The sequence below is a fragment of the Porites lutea genome, chromosome 2 (assembly GCF_958299795.1).
Source record: "Porites lutea chromosome 2, jaPorLute2.1, whole genome shotgun sequence".
Lineage (NCBI taxonomy): Eukaryota > Metazoa > Cnidaria > Anthozoa > Scleractinia > Poritidae > Porites > Porites lutea.
In genome coordinates this window covers 7,434,165-7,459,898 of record NC_133202.1, presented here as the reverse complement: position 1 = coordinate 7,459,898, position 25,734 = coordinate 7,434,165, and the positions used below count along the sequence as shown (strand labels likewise).

The following is a 25,734-nucleotide window of genomic DNA, read 5'->3' as shown; positions in this document are numbered from 1 at the left end:
CTCATGCTGAATGCGGAAGTAATGAAACCTTTTGTTGTGGTGGAAAGGCTTTTTTTGCACGGTCATTCTGATGAAGGAATCAGTGTTCAAAATACCGTGACTTCTGTTCAACTTGGCTGTCGAGCGAATTTCAGGAAATAAACAGTTAATATTCTCTTTCTTGGCTTCATAAGCCTTCATTGCCTGTAAAGAAAACAAGTCTACGGATTCGTTAACAATTTCTTTATTTTCAATAAAAGGTTCTCATTGAACTAATTTATTCTTGTTTCCATATTGTTAGAACCACTCAACCTATATTTGCCCATTCAAGTATTACTTAAGGCTGTGCATAAAAAAAATGCCGTGATTTCTGTTTTAGTCAAATGGTCACATTGGTCTCCCTTAGGGGTTTAACCCTCTAACCTCCAATATCCACATACAAATTCTCCAAACTGATCTCAATACATTTCCTTAAAGAATGTGTTGAGAGAATTTGATAAAAGGTCAAAGCATTTTCTCTTAGGTGTTCATTTTATTAATTCTCATAACCAAATCTCTTGACAATTTATGGATATCACTGGGAGAAAATTGGTGTTGGTCACCATTGGGACTTAAAGAGTTCATTTTAAATTTCCGACAAGCATCGCCGTCACTTTTAAATAGGAGTCCCCCTGGGGTGCCACTCCACAGACTATAAAGAAACTAAGAGAATGCTTGCAGTCTGAAGACTTGCTAGTGGCCTTAATGGTGCAAGGATCCATTCTAAGCTTTTTCCTAGTTCTGAAGTCCTCACTATCAAATTGAGGCCAAGTGCAAAAATGAGTGTTTATTTTAATAAGCCTTGGAACAACTCAGAAATGCCCTTATTTTGCTATGACCAACTCTTCTAAAACAACGGAGTGCAGGTATCTGATAGACAGGGTTCTATCTAGGGTATTTAGCGGTAGAAGCTTTCCCACCAAAAATATTGTTATCATTACAGTATATAAGTAACTATATCAGAAAAATCATCCAGACAAAACGAGGCCAGTACAAATAAAGTAATTATTCACTGTCTAAGGACACTATATGACAAGGAACATGGAGAATATTCTTATTTTAAAACAAACTTCTAAAAATTGTCTCAAAATGCACCAGATGGCATCTCAGCACATATTCATTTCAAAACATTTCAGGAGGGCATGCCTCACACCCCCCTAGGAAGCTTGTGACCTTTTGCCACTCGGGACTTCTCTCCCAAATGATAAATCCTAGATAGAACCCTAATAGAGGTAACTAAATCAGTGACATGCAGTGACAATTTTTACCAACTTATGCAGTAAAAAGGAGAACCTTAAAAATTTTTGCTTTCTTGACCGACTGCTACAAAATTTGATATCATCACTTCAAGGCCACCAACAAGAATATTTTCTTTTCAGAGACTAGATAGAAAATATTCTAGATGTCAAGCCTTTCGGGAACTGAACCACACGACATCTGCACAGATGGTCCAAACAATAACGAAGGAAACACTGAAATAAATGTACGGCTAATCATGCATTCGAGGGAGTGCATGTGGTACATTCCTGTTGTACGGAATCATAGAGAGTATTTTCACATGACGTCACGGAGGCCATATTGGTATTCCAAAACAATGAAATGGTGGCCATGTTGGTTGCCAAAACCATTCCTGTGGGAGTTGAACTCTTTTCTTATACAAACACTTTCCTTTGTTCTAATAGATTTGCACAGATGCTGGGTACGTGAATGAAAATGCTCTATACCCCTTTGTCAGTTCCTTTATGCCTTGCTACCATGCATGATCCAGTGCCTATTTTAATTTTAGTGTTTCCTTCGATATTGTTTGGACTATACATGCACAGCAGAATGTATGGTTCAGTTCCAGAAATGTGTGACATCTTGAAACCTTCAAGATACCCAAGTTTCAGTCTGGCTTAAAGCCTGTGTTCATTACAAAAAGATTCCCACCACAAGGTTGTGGATCTTGAATATTCTCTTCAACACACGATATCTTATGTTCAATAATAATAATAAGAATTCAAGAACAAGTAGTATATTGTCTACCATATTTGACATAATTTTTTTTCATCTTTAATTATCTGTTAGCTGTACTTTGCTGTCCTGTGATTGTTCATTAGCTGAAACAGCTACTTTAGTGTCTTTTTCTGGATCATGTGTGTTATCTGATGACTGCTCCTTTGTAGAAGGAGGACCAAAGAAATCACTGGTTTTGAAAATCACAGGTGGTTTCCATTCCGACAAATTTTTGTCTTTCTTTGGAGGACTCTGCTTCATCTAAATGAAAATAACAGGAGAAAGAATGAAATTACACACAAAAAAATAACAGGCAGACTCAAATAATTTTTTTTATTTGCCATGGCAATATCAGTGTCTACACATGGAGGGTCCAGGAGGACAGGCTCAAACCTATACTTTAAGACCCAAGACCCTGAAAACCATACCACGATCAGCGGCACCTATTCATTTAGGTCAAATAGGGGAGTGCCCCCAGGGGTCATCCCTTTGCTAATACTAGCAAATTAGTGCACTTTCTTCCCATTTTTCTTCTCTCCTTTTCAAAATAGTTTTTATATTTGTCATAATTTTTTACTTAACTGGCACCATAAAAAGGAATATTTTTTCTTAGCATTAATTATCTAGTTAAAATCTATTTGCTTGCTGAGTTTTTTGATGTGTAGTCAATAGGTTTTTCAGGATCTGGGATATACCTAACTTGAAATGCCGGAATCTGGGGGTAAAATTTGACTGACAGTTTGCACGAGATGAGTGATGCCGAAAATTAACACTGGGATCACAGGACTGTAAGCAAAAGTTTGGGTCGGGATGACAAGATTGAAGAACCCGAGTGGAGACCTTGTATATAAGGTAAATGAGAAGGAACATTTAGCAGCTTATTAGATGTCAGCTAGGGCTTTATTCCACACACACCTTTAGATAATTATTATTAAATATACAACACCACTTACTTGTCTCAGTCCTGGTATGGAACTCAGCACTTTTTGAATAGTATGGCTTCCAAGCTCTCTTTCTGCAGTAACCACACTCTCTTCCACTTCATCAACATTTTTCTTGACAACATTCACAAAAGCCTGTCACCAAAATAAAGCATTTTACATTATTTTCTTGGGTATATAGAACATCACTGCAATTTAAGTGCATACTCTGCTTTTAATCCACAGTACAAAGTATGTGTAGTAAATTTCACTCTTTAAGCAAGTACCTCCAGTTGATCAATCCTCCTGAATATTGTTGGTAATTCCTGAGATCTTGCATGAAGTTGAGGCATTAGTTCAATCAAGGACTGGGAGGAGTCATTGCGAATCTATATGGAACACAAAACAAATAGGTACAACAATAACCAAACACATAATGATAGCTGAACCATGAACAAACAACTTACACTTTGAAAGTACAGTACAACTATTCAGGAATTACAAATGTATTTCCTCACAATGTTTTTAGGTCTACTACATACCCCATGGACCCAGCTCTCTTACACCATCTTCCCCGCTTCCCCCGGCCCCTGGTCTCAAAATTTGCATTGTCCTCAAATGGGGTAACTTGGGAGAACAAAACATTCCACACCCCTCCCCCCTCCCTTCCATTTAAAGTTGGGGTGTTTGTTGTTTTCTATAGGTAGCTCGAACAGTGGCATAACATTGCATGGAGGGGGTGGGGAGGGAAAGCTTTATTCTCCTTTTAATTTCAGTTGGTAAAATGTTAGATAGGCACTTCAGGGCAATTTGTCTCAACTTATTTTGTCCCAGATATCAGATAACTCTCAGGGTGTTCATATTAGGTGCTTTCTGCATAGTAAAGACGGACAAAATTGCTATGTTCCCAAGTATCACATATTTCTATAAGGCAAAATTGCAAGGCATTAAAGTATTGATGAGATCAGGCTGATAGTATATTAATTTTATATGTGTGCCTTTGACCAGGTTTTTTTTTAGAGAAATATCAGAATATTGACTTAAGTGTCCCTGTTCCTCTCCACTTGCCTTTGTTCTGGTGTCAGTTCAGGTGTTAATTGACTACACGTATTCACTTCACTACCAATCTAAATCACTAGCTGGTTACTTAACCCCATTACACATACTATGCCTTTCCCTGTAAGGGGAAAGTTTCCAAAAATTGCACGATCTTTTGCAAGTCGTGCTTATGCGTTGTAAGTTAGGGTGTTAGCAGGACAATTCTCACTAAGAGATCACAGAAAAGTCACGCAACCCCCGATAAGGACGTTACCCACGTTAGAGATTGCCTTATCCAATACCATCAGATACAATTACTAACAGTGTGGGACGGAAATTTCTGTTTCTACATAAAAATTAAACTGATATAGCAGCCAGCGAAATATTCGGTAAACGTGATTAAACAAGCAATAAAATATCTTTTATTTCACAAAAGTCTGAAAGAAAATGAACAGATACATTTCCTTTTCGACAAAACCAGCGATAATTTTACGGATCATGCGCCCTTAAACTTGAATAAATTAATCCAAGAATCTCGATTAGCACCAAAACAATAACGTCTAAAAACCTCTGAAAGATAACTCAGTATCGCTGCTCCTTACCGTATCTGCAAGGTGTGAAAATTCATCCAGGCGAACAAGCATTTCTTCTATTGTACCTTCGATTGCTTTAGACTGAGAATAAAGAAAACGGCATGTTTCTAAAATAAAAGATTCACCACTCTTACTCAACCTTCGTTTTCGAAGGTTGTTTGATGAACATATTTCCAAAAAGAAACTTTTGATGGGTACGTTACCTCATTTATAACATCAACTTGGCAGTACTGCGCAAATTCCTTTGCACATTTTGCTAAGTCGAGTTCGACTTCTTCTTCCTTTTTACTGTCTCCCTCGAGACTTTCTTCCCCACCACCGTCCGCCATCTTTGACTAGGCAATGAACAATTCTGAGCCGAACGTACTTTGGTCAGCGGCTTACGTAAGAAGAAACGTTGTCGAACGTTCGACGACGCTCTCTGCACCTTTGCACAACATTTAATTTTTCATCTGCCTGAACCACGAACATCTTGACCGCCAAAATGGTAAGTTTAATTGAGAACTCATCTGTGATATTTCTTCCTTCAAACTGCTAAACTAATTTGATCGTTTTGTCGCAGACGGTGGGAAAGAGTTCGAAGATGCTTCAGCACATCAATTTCAGAATGCGGTGCACATTGCAAGATGGCCGCAGTTTTATAGGAACTTTTTTAGCTTTCGACAAGCACATGAATATCATTTTAGGAGACTGCGACGAGTTTAGAAAGATCAAGCCAAAGAGTAGCAAGGCACCAGAGCGTGAGGAAAAAAGAATTCTTGGTTTGGTTTTGCTCCGAGGAGAACATCTTGTTTCTTTGACTGTTGAAGGACCTCCTGCTAGTGATGTAAGTCCTATTTATCAGCATTATTTGCTGTTTTCACCTGATACTCTGTGACACTAAGCTGCCACTTAGTAGTAGCAAGCAATTATGCTTCTCTGCCAACTTCTCGGAGTAGAAAAGTGTAAACTACCAAGTTTTGAACGCCAGAGATAAGCTTATGAAAGACCCCTGTACTCTCTCTTGGGCATGTAGTAGTTGTCTTTCATCCTGTTCCTTCATAAAAAGACAGTAAATATGAATAGCGTTTGAGTAAGATGACGTTGCAGATTAGGTGTAGAGGGGCTATGGAAATTTTACTTGCTTTTAAAATAACCATCTCTATTTGAAGCTGGCGTTTTAGGTTGGTTTCTGCATCATCACTGCAGTTGCTGAAATCAGTCCAGCCATTGTATCAGTCTCAACAATCACAGTGAGACTAGCAATCAGGCCCCAGTTGTTCAAATGTTGGATAGCACTATCCACTGGATAAATCACTATCTAGTGGATAAGTATTTGGGAAACCAATAATATTGCGCTATCCACTGGTTAGAGATTTATCTATTGGATAGGGCTATCCACCTTTTGAACAACTGGGGCCAAATGGAAAGCAGCCTTGAGATACTGTTGAACCCCAATAAATAAAGCCCCTACTGGTAGGGCTGCAATGATGCATTTCGCCATGAAACGATACAAGGGCCATGTGTTACTGACCGAGCATGAGTTCAAGACAGCTGGATACCCGTCAAGTTGTTTTGTTGCGTTTTGTGGCCCAAGACAAAGTCGAGGTCAGTAAAAATGCAAAAAAGAACTAGGCCAATATTCAGCCATCTTGACCAAACAAGTGTGGTCCATAAAGAATTTTTTTATTTATGTGGGAAATCCCAAACAGACAAGATGGACCCATCTTGCCCACTCAGGTAGCCAATCCGAAGAAAGGTTTGACTAAATCTTGCCTGCTTGCGGATGTGGCCATATAATGAGATACATTACTGTGCAGGACTAGACTAGTTTTCATTCCTTGTGAGGGCGTAAGTCTTTACAGCTTTCAAGTGACAAATTGATTTTAGTAAGGGTGCAGTTGTTTCCCCTCTTAAATAAAATGAAAAGTATGCGTAGCAGGGATGGTTGGCTCTTTCGTTAGTTTTCATGATGAGTTGCCTGAGGATGGGTAAAATGTAGAGCTTGAGTGAGGGAAATTTAAGACAGAGACAGAGATTTCATAAATTTGTTGATGTAGCTTATCTTATTGTATTTTTCTATACTTATAGCATGTTCAATGTTCATTGAATCAGGGGTATGTCATGAAGGCCTGCTCCTATACATGTGTCTGTACCTGGGCCTAATGTATTCGTTGTTATACCAGAGTGTTTGGTATACAGGGGTTTATGTATGACTATAGGTACAGGTGACTTCTGTGATCAATCACATTGATCATGAAAGTTTTAATGTTAGATGGTTGCCATGACCACTGAATGTTTTTTTCAGCACTAGTAGTAATTATATATCCAGCCTTAAAAAAGGTTGTTTGGATAAATAGTCCTTTAGATTGGCTCTTGCCTGTGAAGCAAACAATAATATATGGCTTTTGAACTATTCGTAATATAGAGGCTACAGTAATATCAATAGTGGTATTTAAGAAAGTAGACACTTCACAGTTGGGGACGAACGAGCAATTCCTTCAAAAGTTTTCCTTATTTCTGTTATTATTTTGACAAGTAGAAAAAGACACTGGTCTGACTCATTATGACTTGTGTCTTACAGTCCAAATCCAAGCTTCTTGGATCTAATGCTGCTCCAGGTACAGGAATGGGTCGTGCTGCCGGTCGTGGAGTTCCTGCTCCATTGGCACCTACAATTGCTGCACCTCCAGGTATGTGATTTGTGTGTTGTTAAAGATATTTTCTTTGCTGTGTATTTTGATCAGACTTTACTCAAGTCCTGGATGCTGTTGTTTAATTTACCATGTTTTGATATGTCCTTATTGTCAAAATGTTTAATACACGTTAAAATGAGTTGACTTTGACAGTGCTTTAAACTTGAACTTTTTAAAAAAACTTTTTAAAACTTTTTAAACTAGTAATAACCAAAGGTTACGAAGTGCAGGCGACAAGGATTGAAGGTTAAAACGCTTTTGCTCCAGCGCTGTGCATTGCATAAGTTTCACATGACAGGTGGTCAAAACACGTGATTAGATGATGAGTGATCGAAGGTCCAAACATATGTGATCAAATCACACATGTGTTATGTGCATTCCATTCATTCTTAGTGGAAGTTCAAATGAATGCTGGCTACATACATGCGACTCATGCGTAATAACAACCTGGAGATTAGGATTGCAGGTTCCTCTTGTCGCCCGTAATTAGCATTCGACTAGCCATTGAAAGATTTGTATTGACTTTTGATAAAGAGCAGTAAGCGAATACCAATTGACACTGCTGGAAAGAGGGCCTGAAAATAGGGTAACTTATCAACTCTGAAGTTGATATGTCCAAATAGAGCAAAGGTATTGCTCCACAAAGTCATTTTACAGACGTTTGTATGGCAGGGGCACGTATGAACTTGCCCCCCCACCATATACAGTCCTGTACGTGTCTTTCTTAAACTCATTAATAATTCATAAAGAAAATACAAGGGAAATATTAATGTTCAATGAGAGTTTAAAAATCTGATGAAAAACTGCTCATTTTTGCATCCTTAATTTTTCCTTGTAAAATTGTCTTGTTTAAGAAGTAATATCAAGCATTTGACACAGTGTTTTATCACCAGGTGAAACACCTCGAAGTTCATCAAAAATATTGCGCTGCACGTCGTATTTTCAACTCTTTTCTCAGTGTTTCATCTGGTGATGAAACACTGCATCTCATGCTTTATATATTATGTAAAATTCTGTGACTTTGCAGAGCCATATTTTCATTAGTTTTTCAAACTTAATGGATTTTTGTTTTCTGGTCCCAGTCAAAAGCTGAAAAAACCATTTATTAAGAGCCTGTAATGTACATAGGTAATTGATGAGTTAACCAATGATATTATGTTTTCAGGACTTGCTGGGCCTGTTAGAGGTGTTGGTGGACCAGCAGCTCAGTTGATGACGCCACAAGGAAGAGGAGCACCTGGTGGTATGTACATTCACTGAGGAGGCCCTGTTACAACCCTCAAGTTACGACCATTTTGGTCACCATGGCACCTCCGTAAACCAAAAGAGTTGGTTGCCAAATGGTGACCAAGCAAAAACTTTAACTTGGAGGGTTGTGTTAGGGTGAAGTTGCGATAGACGAAAAGGCCTTGAAGTGGCATGATGAGTTAAAACAGTGACATAGACAAAGACAAGCACCAAACAATAGTAAAATGCTGACAGGGACATGGCTCCCTCCTCAGTACTTGAAATGAGTGGTTTTGAAATTAAGACAAGAGACATGGGTACCAGCCCCAAGAGGGCCTCTTTGGTGGAATGACTTGTATTTTAATTTGGCTTGTTTCAGTCTTGATTTATAACCTTAGAAAGAAAGTAAGAAAAAAATACATATTGGTTTATTTTTATGCATTAACCTGTGTTTCTTACCCACTATCCTTGCAGGTGGCCCACCTCAACAGGGACCACCATCTGCAGGCCCAGGGGGCATGCCTGGTCCCCCTGGGGTAATGGGAGCTCCTACAAGAGGACCCCCTCCTCCCCGACCACCTCTTATGCCACCAGGAGGTATGTGTGCTGTGCAGTAACTTGTTATTGTGTCTTAGTAAAAACTAGTTGCTGCTTGAGCAAAGCCTGTTTGAGAACTGGAAAACAGCTTCATGTCTATTTTGTAATTTCACTTGCTTTTCCTTTGAGTATTCTGATATTTCATTTACACTTTCTTTCTTTCTTTCCAGGCTTATTTTAAAGCAAAACTATTTGATTATTTAAACCACTAGCAGACTAAACAAATCCTTAGCATTTAACGGAAGATTTATTTTGGTATGTTTGACCTGTTTACTGTAGGTCCTCCACCAGGAATGCCGATGAGAGGTCCTCCCCCTGGAATGCGTCCCCCAGATATGGGCCCCCCAGGCCGGGGTATGCCCCCTGGTATGCCACCCCCAGGCATGATGCCGCCAGGAATGGGCCGTGGACCCCCTGGCAGAATGCCACCTCCAGGACTCATGGGAAGAGGTAGGATTTCAAAGCTATTGGTACTCGGACACTTTGAACTGTTCTGTCTTAATGAACAAGAAGCACCATATTGATGAGTATAAGTAAACTCTCTCTAAGACGGACACCTTTGGGAGCGGCACTAAGTGTCCATCTTAGAGAGGTGTCCGTCTTATAGAGAGTCAAATAAAAGGAGTAAAGAAAGGCAGGGACCAACTCTTAAGTGTCCGTTTTACAGAGGTGTCTGTCTTATAGAGAGAGAGAGAGAGTCGACTGTAATCCACAACTATTAGAGCCTTCATCTAGACATGTCATGTGACCTCTGAGAATTGTCAGAAGCCAGGCATGCAACACTTCAGGTCAAACATCTAATTGTGGCGAAGCTTTCTAGCCCCCTATTAAGACTAGTTTTGTCTAGTAAAATTGTCAACCCTTAGCTGTCCAATCAGCCTTGTGTTCAACTTTAAGTATAACTTTAGCAGTTAGGTTTGGCTTGAGCCCATCACATGCATCCCCATCCAGTGTCCTTTTCCCATGAAAGCCTCGTTATATCAGACTACTTGACTTTTTATAGATTCAATATTTGCATCAAGAAAGGTAAAACTAAATAAAAACACAGCCCAGCAAAGAGGATAAGGATTTCTTCAACCAGAAAATAGGGATAAGTCATGAGCCTCTCCAGAAGACTAACTCCTTTATTGGAGTATAAACTGAGATAATAACTTTTGTGAAGGCAGTGAATGTGCTGAAAAAAAACGAAAATTTACAAGTCTAGCATGCCATCACACATTATTCATCATTATAAGAGATACGTTTATGCTTCTGCTCATTAATAAAGCAAGGAATTCAAAGGGCATTTTCGTACTTTAATTAATGATTTTCTGTTCCTCTATAGGACCACCACCTGGCATGAGGCCACCGCCCCGTTAAATGGAGAGTGTGACAGTCACATCATCTTAAAAGTGCCTGATTTTATCACCTTTGGTGTAGAACAGATTCTCCACAGATTTGAGACCTCTTCTATTGTGGGAAAAAAGCTGTTGTCTAGAAGTCTCTGAAGGCAGATTATGCAGTGTGCTTTTAAATGCAGAATTTGAATGTGCATTCTAAGATGAGCAAGATTCTAGGGAAGACATCTTACAATGTGTATTATGTTTTGTACTTTTCTGTAAATAAACACTTTAGGCTTGGTTATTTGAATTATTCTTTTAGTAACTTAGTACAATAAAATGACTCCTAAGTTAATTCATTTTGACCTTTGTTATTTTACTGTGTTCATATAATGGTAACATTGTGGAAATAACCTATTCACCACTTTTGCATGGCCGCAAATAAACCTCTTCATCGCCCCCCACTTGCTGCAATTTTGTATAAACATTGTTTTCAGTATATGAGAAATTGGGAACAATGGCTACGCAATTTTTACTACACCTATCCCTCCCCAAAGTCAACATTAACATTTACTTCTCACTTTGGGAAAAATGTGACTTAGGGAGGGGTTGATCCACTGTTGTAATGATTGAGAGCAAAGTGAAAGTGGCATTCAGGCACTTCGAAAGTTAAAAGGAATGTTGTTTTTGTTATTACCTGCTTTGATGGGATAAAAATGAGCTGAGGATTGATACAGTGGAGGGTGTGCATAGCACATGCAGATTGATCTGGGAACAAGAGGGGGTGTGCATTACCAAAACCAGAACGGGTTTTGGTCTTCAGCTTCAGTGAGCTTATATTTATGTAATATATTTCAATCTATGCAGTTATAATTCCGCGGAAATATATTGAAGCATGAAATGGAGGGAAATAAGAGCAAAAAAAAAATTGTCGTAGTAGCACTTTAAGAAGTCACCTACTGATGGTAAACAGCCTAAAGAAAGGATTCTTTTTTGTTTCAGTGGGTCATCATCATCATCAATCTTTATTTATACACGAAATCGTATCATTTTACATGGTCTTCCTAGGAATTGTGTTTAAAACTAGACTAAAATACTAAGACTAAAAGACTAAGGAACTATTGACTATAATGTTAAAAATACAAAAACTTACATTATGGATAATAAGAGTTACAATGGGTCATGGTGTATTAGAAAAATCTTTCCCATGAATTGAAGTTTTAAAAACATTTAAACTGGGCAGTTTTCTAATCTCTGAGGGAATCTTGTTCCACAGAACAGATCCTCTGTAGTGTAGGCTCCTTTTTGCAGACTCAGTTTTGGGTCTGGGGACATAATAATTTAACTCAGAATTTCTAAGATTGTGTGAATGTACATTTGAGGTGTTGGTAAAGATCCGCCTCAGATACGATGGGGAAAGATTATTATGGATTTTATACATTGTCACAGCCAACTGTTTAAGTCTTGCATATTCTAGCCTTTCCCAGCCAAGCTCATCCAACAAAACACTTGAGCGAACGTCATAGTTAGAAAAGGTGAGAATTCTAGCAGCCCTATTCTGCAGCTTTTGAAGTTTGTCTGCTAGTCCCTTATTGATATTACCCCAAACGGCACCACAGTAATTAAAATATGGCATTACCAGTGCATTGTACATGTTCACTCTAGTATCAAATGGTATAAAATGACTTACACGCCTTAAGATTGCAATACCAGCGGATATTTTCTTTGAAATGGTATGAATGTGTGGGCGCCAGTTCAAAGATTCATCAATTTGAACTCCAAGGGATTTATGTTTAATTACTCTTTCTAAGGGTGTATTATTGACTTTGACTGTGAAGTCACTGTTTATTTGGGATAACTTAAATTGGTTCCCTATAAGCATGTATTTAGTCTTCTTAACATTTAAAGTTAATTTGTTTGCTGACAGCCATGACTGGATTAAATTCATATCATAATTCATTTTATGTTCAAGGACACATGGGTCTTCTGCAGATGTGGTAAGGGTAGTATCATCTGCATACATTCTGGGTTTTGAAAACAAATTACATGAAGGGAGATCATTAATATAAATAGTGAATAAGAGAGGGCCTAAAATAGACCCCTGTGGAATACCACATGTTAAATTACAGAAATCAGATTGAACTCCATCAATGAACGTTTGTTGCTTTCGGTCAGATAGATAGGACTGGAACCAGTTAAGGGATTGAGAACTGACCCCATAGAGTTTAAGCTTTCCCAGAAGGATAGCATGATCCATGGTATCAAAAGCTTTTTTCAAGTCCAGGAATATCACACCATTTAAGAGACTGTCGTCAATATTCCATAGCCATTCATTCGTAGCCTCAAGTAAAGCTGTTTCAGTGGAAAACATAGGTCTGAAGCCAGATTGTGATTCAGTTAACAAGTTATTATTATTTAAATATTCATATAATTGATTAAAAACAACTCTTTCAATTAATTTACTTACTACAGGCAGAACTGAGATAGGTCTGTAGTTGTTAGGATCAGTCCTGAGGTCTTCTTTAAATATTGGCGAAACTCTAGCTCGTTTCCAAGCATTTGGAAATATTCCAGTGGTAATTGACTGATTTATTATAAAAGTTAGACTGCGAGTAACTATGGGAGACGCTTCTTTCAGGAGACGTGCTGAGATGTTATCAAGACCACTGGCTTTATTACTCGGTATTTTCTGAATTAAATTGAAGACCTCCTGGCATGATACTTTTGCCAAATTAAAAATGTGTTCTGCGGGGGTAACATAATCGGTAAAATTACTGGATGTATCTTTAATTTGAGAGGCTAAGGAAGGTCCTATTTTGGAGAAATGTGTGTTGAGTATATTACTGATTTCAATGGGGTCAGTATTTACAGTATCCCCAGTGTCCAGCTGAGTTATCTTATTAAATTTAGGTTCATTTCCAATTAGTCTATTAATTCCTTTCCAAGTATTCTTTATGTTTCTGCGGTTATCTTTGAAGAAGGCATTGTAATAGTTCATTTTAGCATTCTTAATTTCATAATTAACCTTATTCTTCATGTGTTTGTAAGAAGTCCAATTGCCATCTGTTGGGAACCTTAAGGCCAATTTTTTGAGTTTGTCTCTCTGAAACATTAGCCTTTTTAGCTCTGGAGTAATCCAGGGGGAAGAGATTCCTTTCACTCTCTTCTTCTTAAGTGGTGCATGGCTATCAGCAAGCTCAATTGAATAACAGAGAAAGATGTTTACAAACAGAAATATCGCCATTCCTTTGTTGATATCATATCTGTAAACAATAGTAGTTTCTTTTGGACTATTTACCAATATTGAATAAATTTTGCATTAAAATTAACTGGCTAAAAATTAGCAGGCCACCGACAGCATTTCTGGTCCCCGCTTATATGGAGAAAACTGGTCCCGGGTAAAAGGGTCACTCTTCTACCAGAGCTACCCTGGCTATACCCTGCGAGCAGAGGCTAAATTTTCGCGGTATGAGCTGGCGTGCCAAATGGTGCCTTCGCACGCCAGCACAGACCGCGAAAATGTAGCCTCTGCTTGCATGGTACCCTGGGCAGGGGCGGATCTAGGGGGAGGGTGCAGGGGGTTGCGCACCCCCCCTGAGATGACCTGCGGTTTTCTAATACAACTGGTATTCTGCAGAAAAAAAAAGTGGTTTATTGGTGTTGAAGTAGAGCAAGAGACGAGTGCACCCCCTCCTAGAAAAAATCCTGGATCCGCCCCTGCTGGGTAGCCAACTCTTCCAACATTTCCTTTCAAACCATTAGGCAGGGGCACCCAACGATGGTTTTCTCCTAAATGCTTTGAAAACACTTTTTAGACTATCCAAAGTACTTTTAGATCTTTAGAAACACATTTTCTATCGGCGCTAAAAAATTTATATCTTTTCGGTCATCCTAGGGCAACTTGAATCTTTTCGAAATTACCAGGGCTTCAGTATTCTTTTCCCGAAAATTTTAGATTCAATTTAAAGTTTTACGAAAGTGTGAATCTTTCTGATTCCTCTTTCCATCGCATTTTCGAATCCGAAAATTTTAGGTTTCTTTTTTCTGTGAAAAGTAACTTCATCCGGGGTGTGAAATGCAAAATGGTAGGGAATTATTAGATAAGCTTCGAAAATTATACATGAATGGAACGGTCATCTAGAAATTCTCAGCCTTCTTCAAGGTATAGAAAATTCTAGACAATTTTTGCTTCACCGAAAAGATATTTTACAGAAAACAGCCGTTGGGTGTCCCTGATTAGGGTTAGCAGGGCCGTAGCCAGCCCAAAGACCTGTACTACAATTATTTGTTTTGATCGCCCTAGCGCTTGTAATAAATTATGCGTTGTTGTGGTGAGCTAAAAAGCTTAAGCCTGGTTTCCATATGATCGTCCGGATCGTCCCGATCGTCCCAGTCGTTTCAAAATATTTCGAGACGATCCGGACGACTGGGGCGATTGGTAGTTTCCATATGATCGTCTCGATCGCCTCAAAGGCAAGAGACGCGGGGTCGTCAGCGAGTGCTTGCAAACAAGGCACAAAAATGGATGATTTTTATTCGTAAAGCGAACCTCGTACCATATCTGCTTTTTCTCTTGATTTTGCGGCATTGAGAAGCTGGAAGAGTTCACCGAAGACATAGTACCTCTTCTAAAACTTGATGTCACGGACTTTCTCTAATTTCAAATAACCCACATACTCGCTGCGAACATTTGTGTATTATTTTTTCGGCTTCAGCGCCATCCGGGCCGAATTTATTCTCGATTGCTGGAATAAAAGTGATGACTTCTAGGATAGCCTTCGATCGTCCCCATCGTCTCGGTCGTCTGAAAGCGTTTCCATATCATCGCTTCAAAATTTACATGATCGTCCCGATAGAACTCAACTGTATCCAAGCGATCGAGGTCGTCTCAGTCGTCCGGGTCGTTTGCGATCGTCTGGGTAGCGTTTCCATCGTCTGAACATTTTTTGAAACGACTGGGACAATCGGGACGATCCGGACGATAATCATGCGTGCAGTTTTCAGGACATGTGGAAATGAAACGCAGTTAGGCCTACAACTAGTCGAAAAGCTGGCTACGCCCCTGGTTAGGTTAGGGTTACATCGAAGATCGAAGATTTTGTATCCCAACCACTTTTTAACATTGGACCCTAAAAGTATTCGACGCGACGCATCTTTTGCACGGCTTGACTTTCAGACTGTTAGGGCTAAAGGTAGGAAGGTTGCTTCGAAGATCGAAGAGTTTTTTCCCATGTTATTGGTCGTCTGTCAGTTAAGCCGTGATGTTATTGGCTGTTGGCTATTCAGGACTACGTTCACCCGAACGGTCATGCTCAACCTACTTATGTACAGACTCAGAGTGTACCGAACCCCACGTATACTGTACCAACCACACTCTGGCCGTACCGTCCGTACGACTGTACAGACTCTGCAGTCGTGACGGACTGTCTGTGCAGAAGCAACCGGAAGTTTTCATCCAACCTATCAGCGAGCAGCTCTGGAAAGGCAATGCATTACTGAAATATCAGGGATTTTTTTCACTTTTTCAAAATCTACAGGTGCGTTGTTTTGTTTTTTCCTTTTCAGTATGCATAATTTTGGCTCTATTCTTGAGTTATCTCTATGACTATTTCTAACAAGGGAATTAAATTAATAAACGTTATTTTATTTTTGTAACGTTTGTAGCGTAGTTCCTTCGATAGCTCAGTTGGTAGAGCGGAGGACTGTAGAGTGAATGAAGTCATCCTTAGGTCGCTGGTTCGAATCCGGCTCGAAGGAATGAATTTTTCTCCTTTTTCCCTCGCATATACTGTACCTACTCTCAGAAGCTCCTGTTGATTTTGAGAAATTACTGATTTTGTTTTTTCAATGTAATTATCCTTTGGTGTATAATTAACTCCCAAAAGTGCGTGTTGGAAGGTACTAAACTCAATCTTCAGAGATTTTTAGGAAGAATGCACAGTTGCATCTATTGAAAGATACCTTTTGGACGAGTTTAGCCTGTTCACAGACCCTCTGTTTTCTCTTCAAAGTCCGTCGAGCGCGCGTGATAGTAAAACCCGAGGGGTGATTTATAATTGACCGCCAGCGCAAGGGGTAGGGGTGGGGGAAGAAGAGAAGAGTTTTTTATTTTTCTTTCTGGTGCGTTCGACCATGTTTTCGAAAAAAACGAAAAAAACAAACAAACAAACAAAAAAAACGCCTGTTTGCAGGCTGGGACGAGGTTAGTGGCCATACCCGCCGTCGAAGGAGTGGTCGTATTGGTTAAGGCTAGGAAGGGGTGTAAAGTGAAAACATGAAAGTAAACATTATCCGAGCAGTTGAATGAACAACCTCATCGGTTAAAAAAGAACGTTTTCTTAAAAAATACAAACTGATGATCTAAAGTAAAACAGGTGTATCAGTCTTTCTTCTGACCATCTCGAAAAGTAGGGGCAGGGAATAAAGCCCCTCTAACTCGGCCACACCCTCTCCACAGTCCAGTCGTGGATTGACGAGGGTATAATCATGTTCTCGTGCTCAAATTTACATGTACAAGTGTCCAATAACTGTATTTGTTTAAAAGCAAGGAAGCGGTTTCTCATTATCTTTCAGAGCCAGGGGAGTTGAATGTTTCACCCCTAGGAACGTTTCTTGGTTACGAAATATCATGGATTTTGTTTGCTTGTTCAAATCTGCCTGCAGGTTGGCAGATTCGTTATTCTTTTTCTTAGAACATGTTTCTTTTGCCCCATTCTTCACGTGTTTAATGACTTTGATTGTTGCTTTTACGGGAAGCGCCGTGAATTAAATTGATAACTACAGTTGGTAATTTTATTTATTCGCACAATGATTGTGTCTCCTTCGATAGCTCAGTTGGTAGAGCGGAGGACTGTAGAGTGCATAAAGTCATCCTTAGGTCGCTGGTTCGAATCCGGCTCGAAGGACAATTTTTTGCCATCTTATTTCATTTTTCTTTTAAAACGATCAAAGTCGATTTAATAATGCCGCAGTCAAATAACTCTCGGCCATCACAAAATAGCATTAAATATATAAAGACACATAAATCCTTATAGGAGACTAAGAGTATATGTAACTTGAAGGGGTTAAGCGGTGTTTTGTGGATGGGTACTCAACGAAGTTTTATACGGGGAGACCCCGCCCCGAGGTCCAACCCCTTACCCTTTTATGTACTGTTTTTGACAAAACAGGTACCTCTTTCATATACTTACTATTGATTGTGTGTGTGTGGTTCATGTTGGCTCGAATATAGTAACATGCGATGCAAGAGAAAGTTAAAAGAAAGTCAAATTTCCACGTTTTTGGCTGCTAGGCCATTGGCCTTAGATAGGTCTTTTTTTGTCCCACACCGCAGACTTTATTAAATTGAAAGTTAAGACAACTAGTTTTTCAAATATGGAACTCGTGAGAGGTCAGAAGTCAAGCTAAGAATCACGTTCGTTTAATAATCACTTTTGTTTTGAGAAAAGATTTGAATATGAGGGCCTAAAGTCGGAAAAACTATCACTCATAAATGTTGGGCCAAAATCGTCAAAACGCAAGTGCACCTGAACTGCGCATGCTTTGCGCACTTGCGAATCAGTTATATGGTTTCACTGGTTTCACTATATTAGCATAAATGATTTTTAAAAGAACTATCAGATAAATCGTAAATACACATAATGTACTATTTGTCAAAATTTCTGTGCGGGATGAAAACGATTCCCTTTGCGATTATTGACACCACAGCAGATTATGGCGTAGCGGACGATTTTTCGGGCTTCTACTCCGTCTGTAACAAACTCAGAGCAGCGCGCAAAGTAGCCTTACAGTTGACCTTTTGTCTGTCATTCGTAAACAGTAGGTAAAACAAAATAACTACTATGTCGACCAATCAGAGTTCCTGACCAGATTCTGGGCAGATTTTACGTCATCATTGTGGAATTTCTGTCGCTGAGGCGCAGACGTTCCTCCTGGCGAAACGTCCCTACCGGCGCGTAGCAAGGAGAAGCGGCTATATTCGCAGGCTACGCCAAAAGAAGCTTGATAAACATGAAACTAAACGCATCTCAGGATCGCAAAGGGAGGGGTACAATAGGCTGTTTCTCGGTCCCGGGGGTCCCATTCCTCGCTTCCTCCCACCGTTTCAAAATAGATTCACAACACCAGTTTAAAATTAAATTGTCTCGACTTTTGCATGAGCAGGAAGTTTCTTTATAAAAAGGCTATAGAAAAGATTAAAAACCTCTAAAAATTACGTTCTCCCACTCGTCTAAGCTACAAAGGAAAATTTGACCCGCGACATTATGCAGTCAGCTTTATAACCAAAAACAAGCTGATATTAATAAAAATAAATGTTTCATCTGACAGTTAGAACACAGGAATTAGGTGCGAAAAAAGAGGCGAAGTCACCATTCCGAAGTCAACGTCGATGTTTTGATATCAGAAGAAACATACTGTTTGACGATCAAAGAGCAGTAACTTAGAACATGAGCAATAATTCTTGAAGATAATCAAGGCGAAAGAAAGAAAATAACATTCGTGTTTCCAATCCTAATCTTCGCAATTCTCTAGAAAATGAGTTTGAGACGGAAATTTGATTACTCTGCATTGCGTCTTTACACCCATCAATAAAGACAATGTTTTGCATTACTACAAACACCCTTTTTACTCAGTCAAAGCAAATAAAAAGTTTTCCTCTTTTTTAAAGAAATAAAAGAGTTATACAACTAGTTTAACTTAAAGACAAGCACTGCAATTAAGTAAGAACTGCAGAGGAAAGTTACGAAATTTAATACCAACTGTGATGGCTGTAAAAAGACGGTCGTTTCGCCCACAGGTTAGGTCAGGTCACCAACTGCTTTTGCCTGACCACTGGCTGAAAGAGCGAGGTATATACATGTGTATTGCATTTTTTCGCATCATGGCTAAAACAACTAGGTCTATAAATGCGCAGCGCTCGTTTTCGTTTTATCAGCGGAACGACTTAAGTCGTAATCGAACGGGAAGTTAGCGAAACGACTCGTAGGCGAAACGACCGCTCATCGTAAACAGTGCCCTGTATCCTCAAGGATCAGATCAGGGAAAATAAAGCAAGATTTATTCGTCTTTCATAAGATAAAAGGTTCTAATCTTTTCGAAGGGACCTGTCACAACAAAATCTATTGTAAAATTCATTAATTTTTTATTTATAGTAATTAATATCCCTTTGAGACCTAAAAGTGACCAACTTCAACTTTCTCCTAACAAGTTCAATACATTATGACGAGAAAAGGTTATCAGAATTTATAAAATGATGGGAAAACTTTCTGATCTTTTATCAAATTCTCTCTACTAATTCTTTAAGGAAATGTATGGAGATCAGTCAGGAGAATTTGTGTGTGGATAACGGAGCCTAAAGGGTTGAATAGTAGAATTAACTTTTTTTGATACAAACTAATACTAAGCTAACAGACCTTGTCACGGTTTTGGAAGCCATCTTGACGAGTAGGCAACCGTGTGAGAAATTACAGTGTTTGTATGAGAATCTATTGTTGAATAATTTCCGTAAAACGCCTGTTCTGAACAAAAATATGAATTGTAAACTAAAGCTTCACTTCTAACGATTCTACTGAAAAATTTGAGGGCGTTACATGCAGCTACATGCGCTAGAACCACTTTGTAAAATTTTCTATACATTTGCCTGTAAAAATTTTTTTTCCTGCCAACTAAAATTTCCCAGGAAAAATTGCAGACATATACCTGGTATATGGAAAATCTGAAGCAAGCGTCTGGAGAAATTTAACCCCAGTTACGGCCTCCAAAATTTGTTGGTAAAATCCTTTGCTGTGTAGCTTTAGTTTACAGTTCATATTTTTTTCAGAACAGCCGTTTTACCGAAATTATTCCACATTAGATTCTCATACAAACACTGTCACTTCTCAAGCGGTTGCCTACTCGTCAAGATGGCTCGTCAATGATAGTTTCATTTGATGTCGATATATAAGGCACAAAATCTTGATGAAACTCAAAGAAAGAGTTTATGCAAAATTTTCAGTTCTAAGCCACCTTTCTTTACCACAGTATGGCAGTGATGTCTTTTGTCTTATCTTCCTTCATGATAATAATTTATTATCAGGAATGAGTTTGAGAGATGAAAACTCAAAACTTATCTGGACAACTTTGCTAAAGCCTACTTTTCACTAATGATAAGACTGAAAACAGAAGAAAAAAACACTAAGCACAATTAATATTTTATATCCACATGCTTTGGCAAGAGGAGTTCATCTGCGCTTTCTTGCATGCTTCTGCCTCTGTTTTCTGTTCTTCTTATGATCAGCTCGCCAGTGAAAACCAGGCTTTTTTGACCTTTGTCATGTTGGCCTTGGCTTAAGAATAAGTCTTCCCTTCTGAAAATGCCACAGATAATAAATTATTATAAAAGACAGGTATTAACAAGTAAATATTGAGAATTGTTATCAGCCTTTTTGTAGAAAATAAACTTGATGGGAAGCTAACTTGGTGAAGCAGCTTTTTGGGTTGGCTTATTTTTCACCTGAGATTTTCCTCCATTTAGGAGAATATTATAGAGCTGCTAAATTGGCCTGACCACAGGTTAGATGATTTTTAGGCAATTCCACCACTAAAACTACCTACATTTACCTTTTGAAAAGCACTACAAAAATAATGGCTTCTCCCCATTTACCTGATAAATATATTACATTCCCATATTAAAATAATTGAGAAATTAACCCAGTGTTTGCAATGATTGAATAATAATGTTCCTTTGTGAGTGTAACTGGAAGGTTATTAATTTAATACGTGACAAAATTATGTAAGTAACTCAGGCTTGTATCTGCCCTGCCCGAGATCCTTTCTATTGCTTGCTCAATTTTGGCATACTTGGGAAAAAATGCATGAATCAAGCAAGATCTTTGTTGAGCATATGCAGCATGTTGCTTTAGTACAGCTTCCAACCCAGGCCTACTAGCCGTGCGCTGGAGACAGCGGGCTCAGTTGTGAGCATAGGTTTATCAAGAAACGGATACACACACTGGAAAAACCAGTTTGACAAGAGAAGACAAGATTGACTAGTCCTGAAGTCCAGCCTGAAGCGACTTCAATGGCTTGATATGATTCAGGCAGAGTATTCTTATTTTCCCTCTTTGTTCAAGAAGAAGACAAAAGGAGTCTCTGCTTCCAGGGTGGTTTGCATCAACCTACTGATCATCTAATTTTATTATTATGGCACATTTATTTTGGTGTCTGAACTATCATTGTACTGCATTTTAAGACAAAAAAATACTTACATCATCACAGGACATGTTGTAATCCTCTAAAACAATTCTTGTTCTTGCTAAAATTCTTTGATACGTTAAAGGCAAAACTCTTTATTTTGCTCACTACTAGTACAATATATAATACAAATAATAATATCATTATTATAAAATCTTTTGGGTGACCATAAAATATTCTTACAAGTAAACAAACAAACAAAAAATAACAACAGAGTTGATAATGTACAGTTTGAGATCCAGAAGCAGACCCTTTATCAAAGCAAAGAAGAAACTGCAGGCATAAGTAAAAAATAAACAATCATTTCCTGCTGTCTGCAGTCTTATAGACCATAGAAATGAAGACCTGCTTGTGGTTGCACTGCAAAGTGATTGAAACATGATCTAAGATCAACATGACAGCAACTTATTCCTTGTTTTCATACCAAAATTCCGATGAAAATGGGTTACCTTTTATTCGACCCAAACCCACTTATGTGTTATAAAAAACTTACATTAATATTATTCCATAGATATCAGTATCACTTAAAATTAATCTGATGTTATGCATAAAATAAATATTATTATTATCGGACATTTTGGGATTCTGAAAAGTAAAGGATACATCTGTGGGGCCATAACTCTTCTATGAATTCCGAGCATAAGTAATATGAATAGGATGCAGCAACTTAGTGTAAATAATTTGTGATGGAAAAGGTATTGTAGTAATGATGGATGCTGCAAAAACAAGAGCAAAGGATATGTTACAATAACTGAGCGAATCCTTGTGCGCTGATTGGTTGACAGCTATGGTCCATAACAGTATAGAAATGTAACATGTCACGCAGTGGTGGTTCTTTTGTTTTTAGTCGTTTGTAACAAAATAATCATTGTAAAAAACAGATCAACCACAATTTTCTATGGTCTACAGTCTTTTTGACCATAGAAATGACACCATAAAATGTTCAAAACATTCAAACATTCTTATATCATTCTTAAGGCAACCTGGACATAAGCCCACCCATTTATTAGCCTAATCAAAACCCCTTACGAAGTTGTATAAGCTCAGGGTTAGTGACAGGAATTTGATGGTATCTTAACTATCACTTACTTGTTGATTATCTGTTATTAATCCCCAGGCTCCAGCAGCAGTAGCAACAGATGAAATAACAAGGATCACTGTAAACATAAACACCATCTACTTAGACTAATAATATAATATTAATTTTCACCAGATGGCAATGTTCAGTCCTTCTAATTACCCAGGGGGGTACTCTGGATTTCAAGTGACAGGGATGATCGAATGGGGATGAAAATCAAACCCGAGCTTTAAAAATTTCCAGAAGGCATTAAATGATGTATCACAAATAATAATAATAAAAAAATAGAAAGTGATTGTTTGTGTTTGTTTCTTCATCATACCATCTGAAGTTCTCAAGCGGGCACTAACACGAGTCTCACCAAAACAATACTTGCCAAATTTTCCTACCCCAAAAAATCCTGGATTCAGAAATTTCAAACCCATTAACAACTGCGTCGCTGAGTGGAGGTGGGTGCCCGGGATGTCCAGGGGCTTCCACCTTTGGCACAGCCAGCCCCTAGACAGAGTTACGCCCCCATGGCTGGCAAACCCGCGCCCTCCAGCCATAAGCCCCCACGCCAATGGAACCAGGCACCCGTCACACTGATTTAACAGTGGAAGAATTAAGGGGGGGAGGGATGGGGGTAAAAGAATGATCGAAAGGCTAAACGAGAATGGCCGCTGCGAAAACACTGTACTGAGCACATGAAGACGATGCAAGCAAGGCTGACCGCGCTTGAGCCAAACGACTGACCGCTGACCACACTAGCGCTCCTTGTTGTTAACTCTGTTAAACAAATATTTATTTAACCTCATAAAAATTGTTTAATCATCCCAGCACTTGAAATCCAAAGTACCCCTCCTGGATCTACTCATCAGCCTGACATTATTGCAGGTGAAAACCATGCTTATGGTCCCTCTATGGTGACATCAAATCAAATCACTGGTTTATTATCCCTTTCCAGTTGGAAGACTGAATTGTAGGATATCTTACAAGCTGTGATATAAATACTAATACACAACATTTAATGACAAGATTAATATTTAACACTAACAAAATTTGAGAAACATTCAGTCCTTGTGGCCATGGGCCTGCTAGAACTCCCTGATCTTAGACACACAGTGGTAGATATAGGTACCACTCTGTTGTGTATTAGTGGGTAATTGGGTATAATGGGTTACCTGGACGAACCTTATCTATAAATTTAATACACGAGACTGCTCGGCGGTCAGAAAGAGTGGATAATGCAGCTTTGTCAAGTGCTGTTTCATACGAAATAAACATCTATTCACATCATATTCTTGCAGAGACAAGACAATAAATTATGCCTAATAAAGTGCTTAACATGAGATGCATGTGACATTTGTACTGCAATGCTAAATACCAAACTATTGTACATTATTACAGCTTTACATTATAGTTATACAACATAATGCAACAAGAAAAACTAATTAAGCTCATAAATAATGATTAATACATTGTAACTAAGCTCACAAACCAGGCTTAACTACAGGTTTGAAGCTCAAGGTGAACATAACAGGTGTGAGGGATTCTAGCTTTATATTCAGGCAAGCTTATATTCTTTGTTTTAGGCCACAGTATCACAATACTGTTTCTTTCCTTGCGTAAATTTTTCAGCAGAAAATTGCTGCCCTGAAATCAAGACAAAACCGCCGCGATCAATAATTATGCACTCCAAATGCCTACACTGATATGAACACTCACTTCTCCATCTTGCTGTCTGTGGACCTAAACACGACACATACTCCGTCAGCCTCCGCTCAAATGCTTTCAAATCTGCAACGTAGGAACATATAACTAAGATACTGCTTTACGTATTTTCTTTTTCAAAACTCTAAAGAACAGAGGAAAAAGTCAGTAGCTCTCCCACCATCTGTTACTTGCTGGTTCGCCGCCATGATATAACGTCCATTTCTATCACACGACTGTGCATGCGCAACCTCCGCCGGGATTTTGAGCCTGCAGTTTTCAATGCTAGAGGATGTCTTTTTAAGAGCAGGCGCTTTTTCGGGAAGAGAGAATTCAAGATGGTGTCGTATTGGAGGCAAGCCGGGTTAAGGTAGAAAATTACTTCTTTATTTCTATAATTTCATAGGGTTTAAGGCATTAGAAAGTTAGCATTATATCTTCTGATCGTTTTATGCTGAGTGCTGTGAGGTAACCACTGACTCTTTCTTTGTGAAACTCTATAAATTGAATGATATTAACTCACGAGTGTTCACCTTAAATATAATTATTTGAAGGTTTTTGCGGCCTAGGCTGCCGTTTATCGTTTATAAGCCAACCTTGCACTCATATTAATTCATGTAGTTTATTAGTCAATCTTGAATCCCGTAATCCATGTAGCCAATAGGTAATGCACCTTTAGTCAATGATATGCCCCCCCCCCCCCGCCCCAGTGGGGGTTGGGGGGTTGGGAGGCGGCAATGAGGAGACCACTGGCCGGAAGTGCCGTCACCTGCTCTATACTCAACAATTGCACTTTCATAACTTTTAAAAAAACTTTGCATACTCATAAGGAATTCAGGAAGAAGCAAAAAACCCTCAAAGAACCAGAAGCTATATATACTGCCTTGTATTCGTAAGCAGTGTTCAGAAATCTAGAAATTAGTCAAATTGGGTCATATGTTCCACTTGGTGTTTTCAATTGAGTCATTTCAAAAATGGCCTGGATCAAACTATGATGTAGAAACTTCAAAACAACTGACATCATCCAAACTATCACCAATAGGCTCTTGAGGTTCTGGAGGTTGACTTATCGAACTGACATCTCTAGCTTCACCATCCTTATCCTGCCATTCTCTTTTGCATAAAAAATGAACGATAACTTTTGTTCGTGTTTCATGATGAAACAAGAAAAAAAAGAACAAAGTCAGTAAATGAAGCTTGAACCGATTGGCAAAGTAATGTATGGAGAACATCGAAGTGTACGCTGCAGTTTCTCTCGGAATTTTGTGGAACTCTTCACACAAAAACTACTTGCAAGCACATAGTCAACAGTCATTTTGCCCGCTAATTTCAGGCTAGTAAGCACTCGTC

The 25,734-nt window shown here is 38.8% G+C and overlaps 3 protein-coding genes and 3 non-coding genes across 6 annotated transcripts; 3 read left to right on the top strand and 3 right to left on the bottom strand.

Moving 5' to 3' along the window:
* Positions 1–207: 207 nt before the first annotated feature.
* Positions 208–4,927, bottom strand: LOC140927591 (biogenesis of lysosome-related organelles complex 1 subunit 4-like). Its single transcript, XM_073377266.1, has 5 exons — positions 4,768–4,927; positions 4,574–4,645; positions 3,221–3,322; positions 2,967–3,089; positions 208–2,274 (listed from the first exon to the last, which is right to left on the bottom strand). Exons 1-5 carry the CDS (start codon positions 4,891–4,893, stop codon positions 2,071–2,073), a joined length of 627 nt encoding a protein of 208 aa, XP_073233367.1. The 5' UTR covers positions 4,894–4,927; the 3' UTR covers positions 208–2,070.
* On the bottom strand, positions 4,124–4,243 carry LOC140929187 (U4atac minor spliceosomal RNA). The gene has a single exon (XR_012164705.1). It is a non-coding gene; the product is annotated as a U4atac minor spliceosomal RNA (small nuclear RNA).
* LOC140927590 (small nuclear ribonucleoprotein-associated protein B-like) lies at positions 4,919–10,741 on the top strand. The gene is made up of 7 exons (XM_073377265.1): positions 4,919–5,051; positions 5,127–5,390; positions 7,128–7,236; positions 8,405–8,482; positions 8,941–9,063; positions 9,343–9,513; positions 10,388–10,741. The coding sequence occupies exons 1-7, from the start codon at positions 5,049–5,051 to the stop codon at positions 10,420–10,422; spliced, it is 783 nt and encodes a 260-aa protein (XP_073233366.1). The 5' UTR covers positions 4,919–5,048; the 3' UTR covers positions 10,423–10,741.
* A 5,312-nt stretch (positions 10,742–16,053) lies between these two features.
* Positions 16,054–16,139, top strand: Trnay-gua (transfer RNA tyrosine (anticodon GUA)). The gene is given in 2 exon segments: positions 16,054–16,090; positions 16,104–16,139. It is a non-coding gene; the product is annotated as a tRNA-Tyr (tRNA).
* Positions 16,140–17,201: 1,062 nt separating this feature from the next.
* Trnay-gua (transfer RNA tyrosine (anticodon GUA)) lies at positions 17,202–17,287 on the top strand. Its single transcript is given in 2 exon segments — positions 17,202–17,238; positions 17,252–17,287. It is a non-coding gene; the product is annotated as a tRNA-Tyr (tRNA).
* Positions 17,288–20,279: 2,992 nt separating this feature from the next.
* Positions 20,280–24,643, bottom strand: LOC140926554 (nuclear envelope phosphatase-regulatory subunit 1-like). Its single transcript, XM_073376282.1, has 6 exons — positions 24,566–24,643; positions 24,400–24,471; positions 22,704–22,771; positions 22,218–22,330; positions 21,629–21,683; positions 20,280–20,728 (listed from the first exon to the last, which is right to left on the bottom strand). Exons 1-6 carry the CDS (start codon positions 24,591–24,593, stop codon positions 20,693–20,695), a joined length of 372 nt encoding a protein of 123 aa, XP_073232383.1. The 5' UTR covers positions 24,594–24,643; the 3' UTR covers positions 20,280–20,692.
* Positions 24,644–25,734: the final 1,091 nt, after the last annotated feature.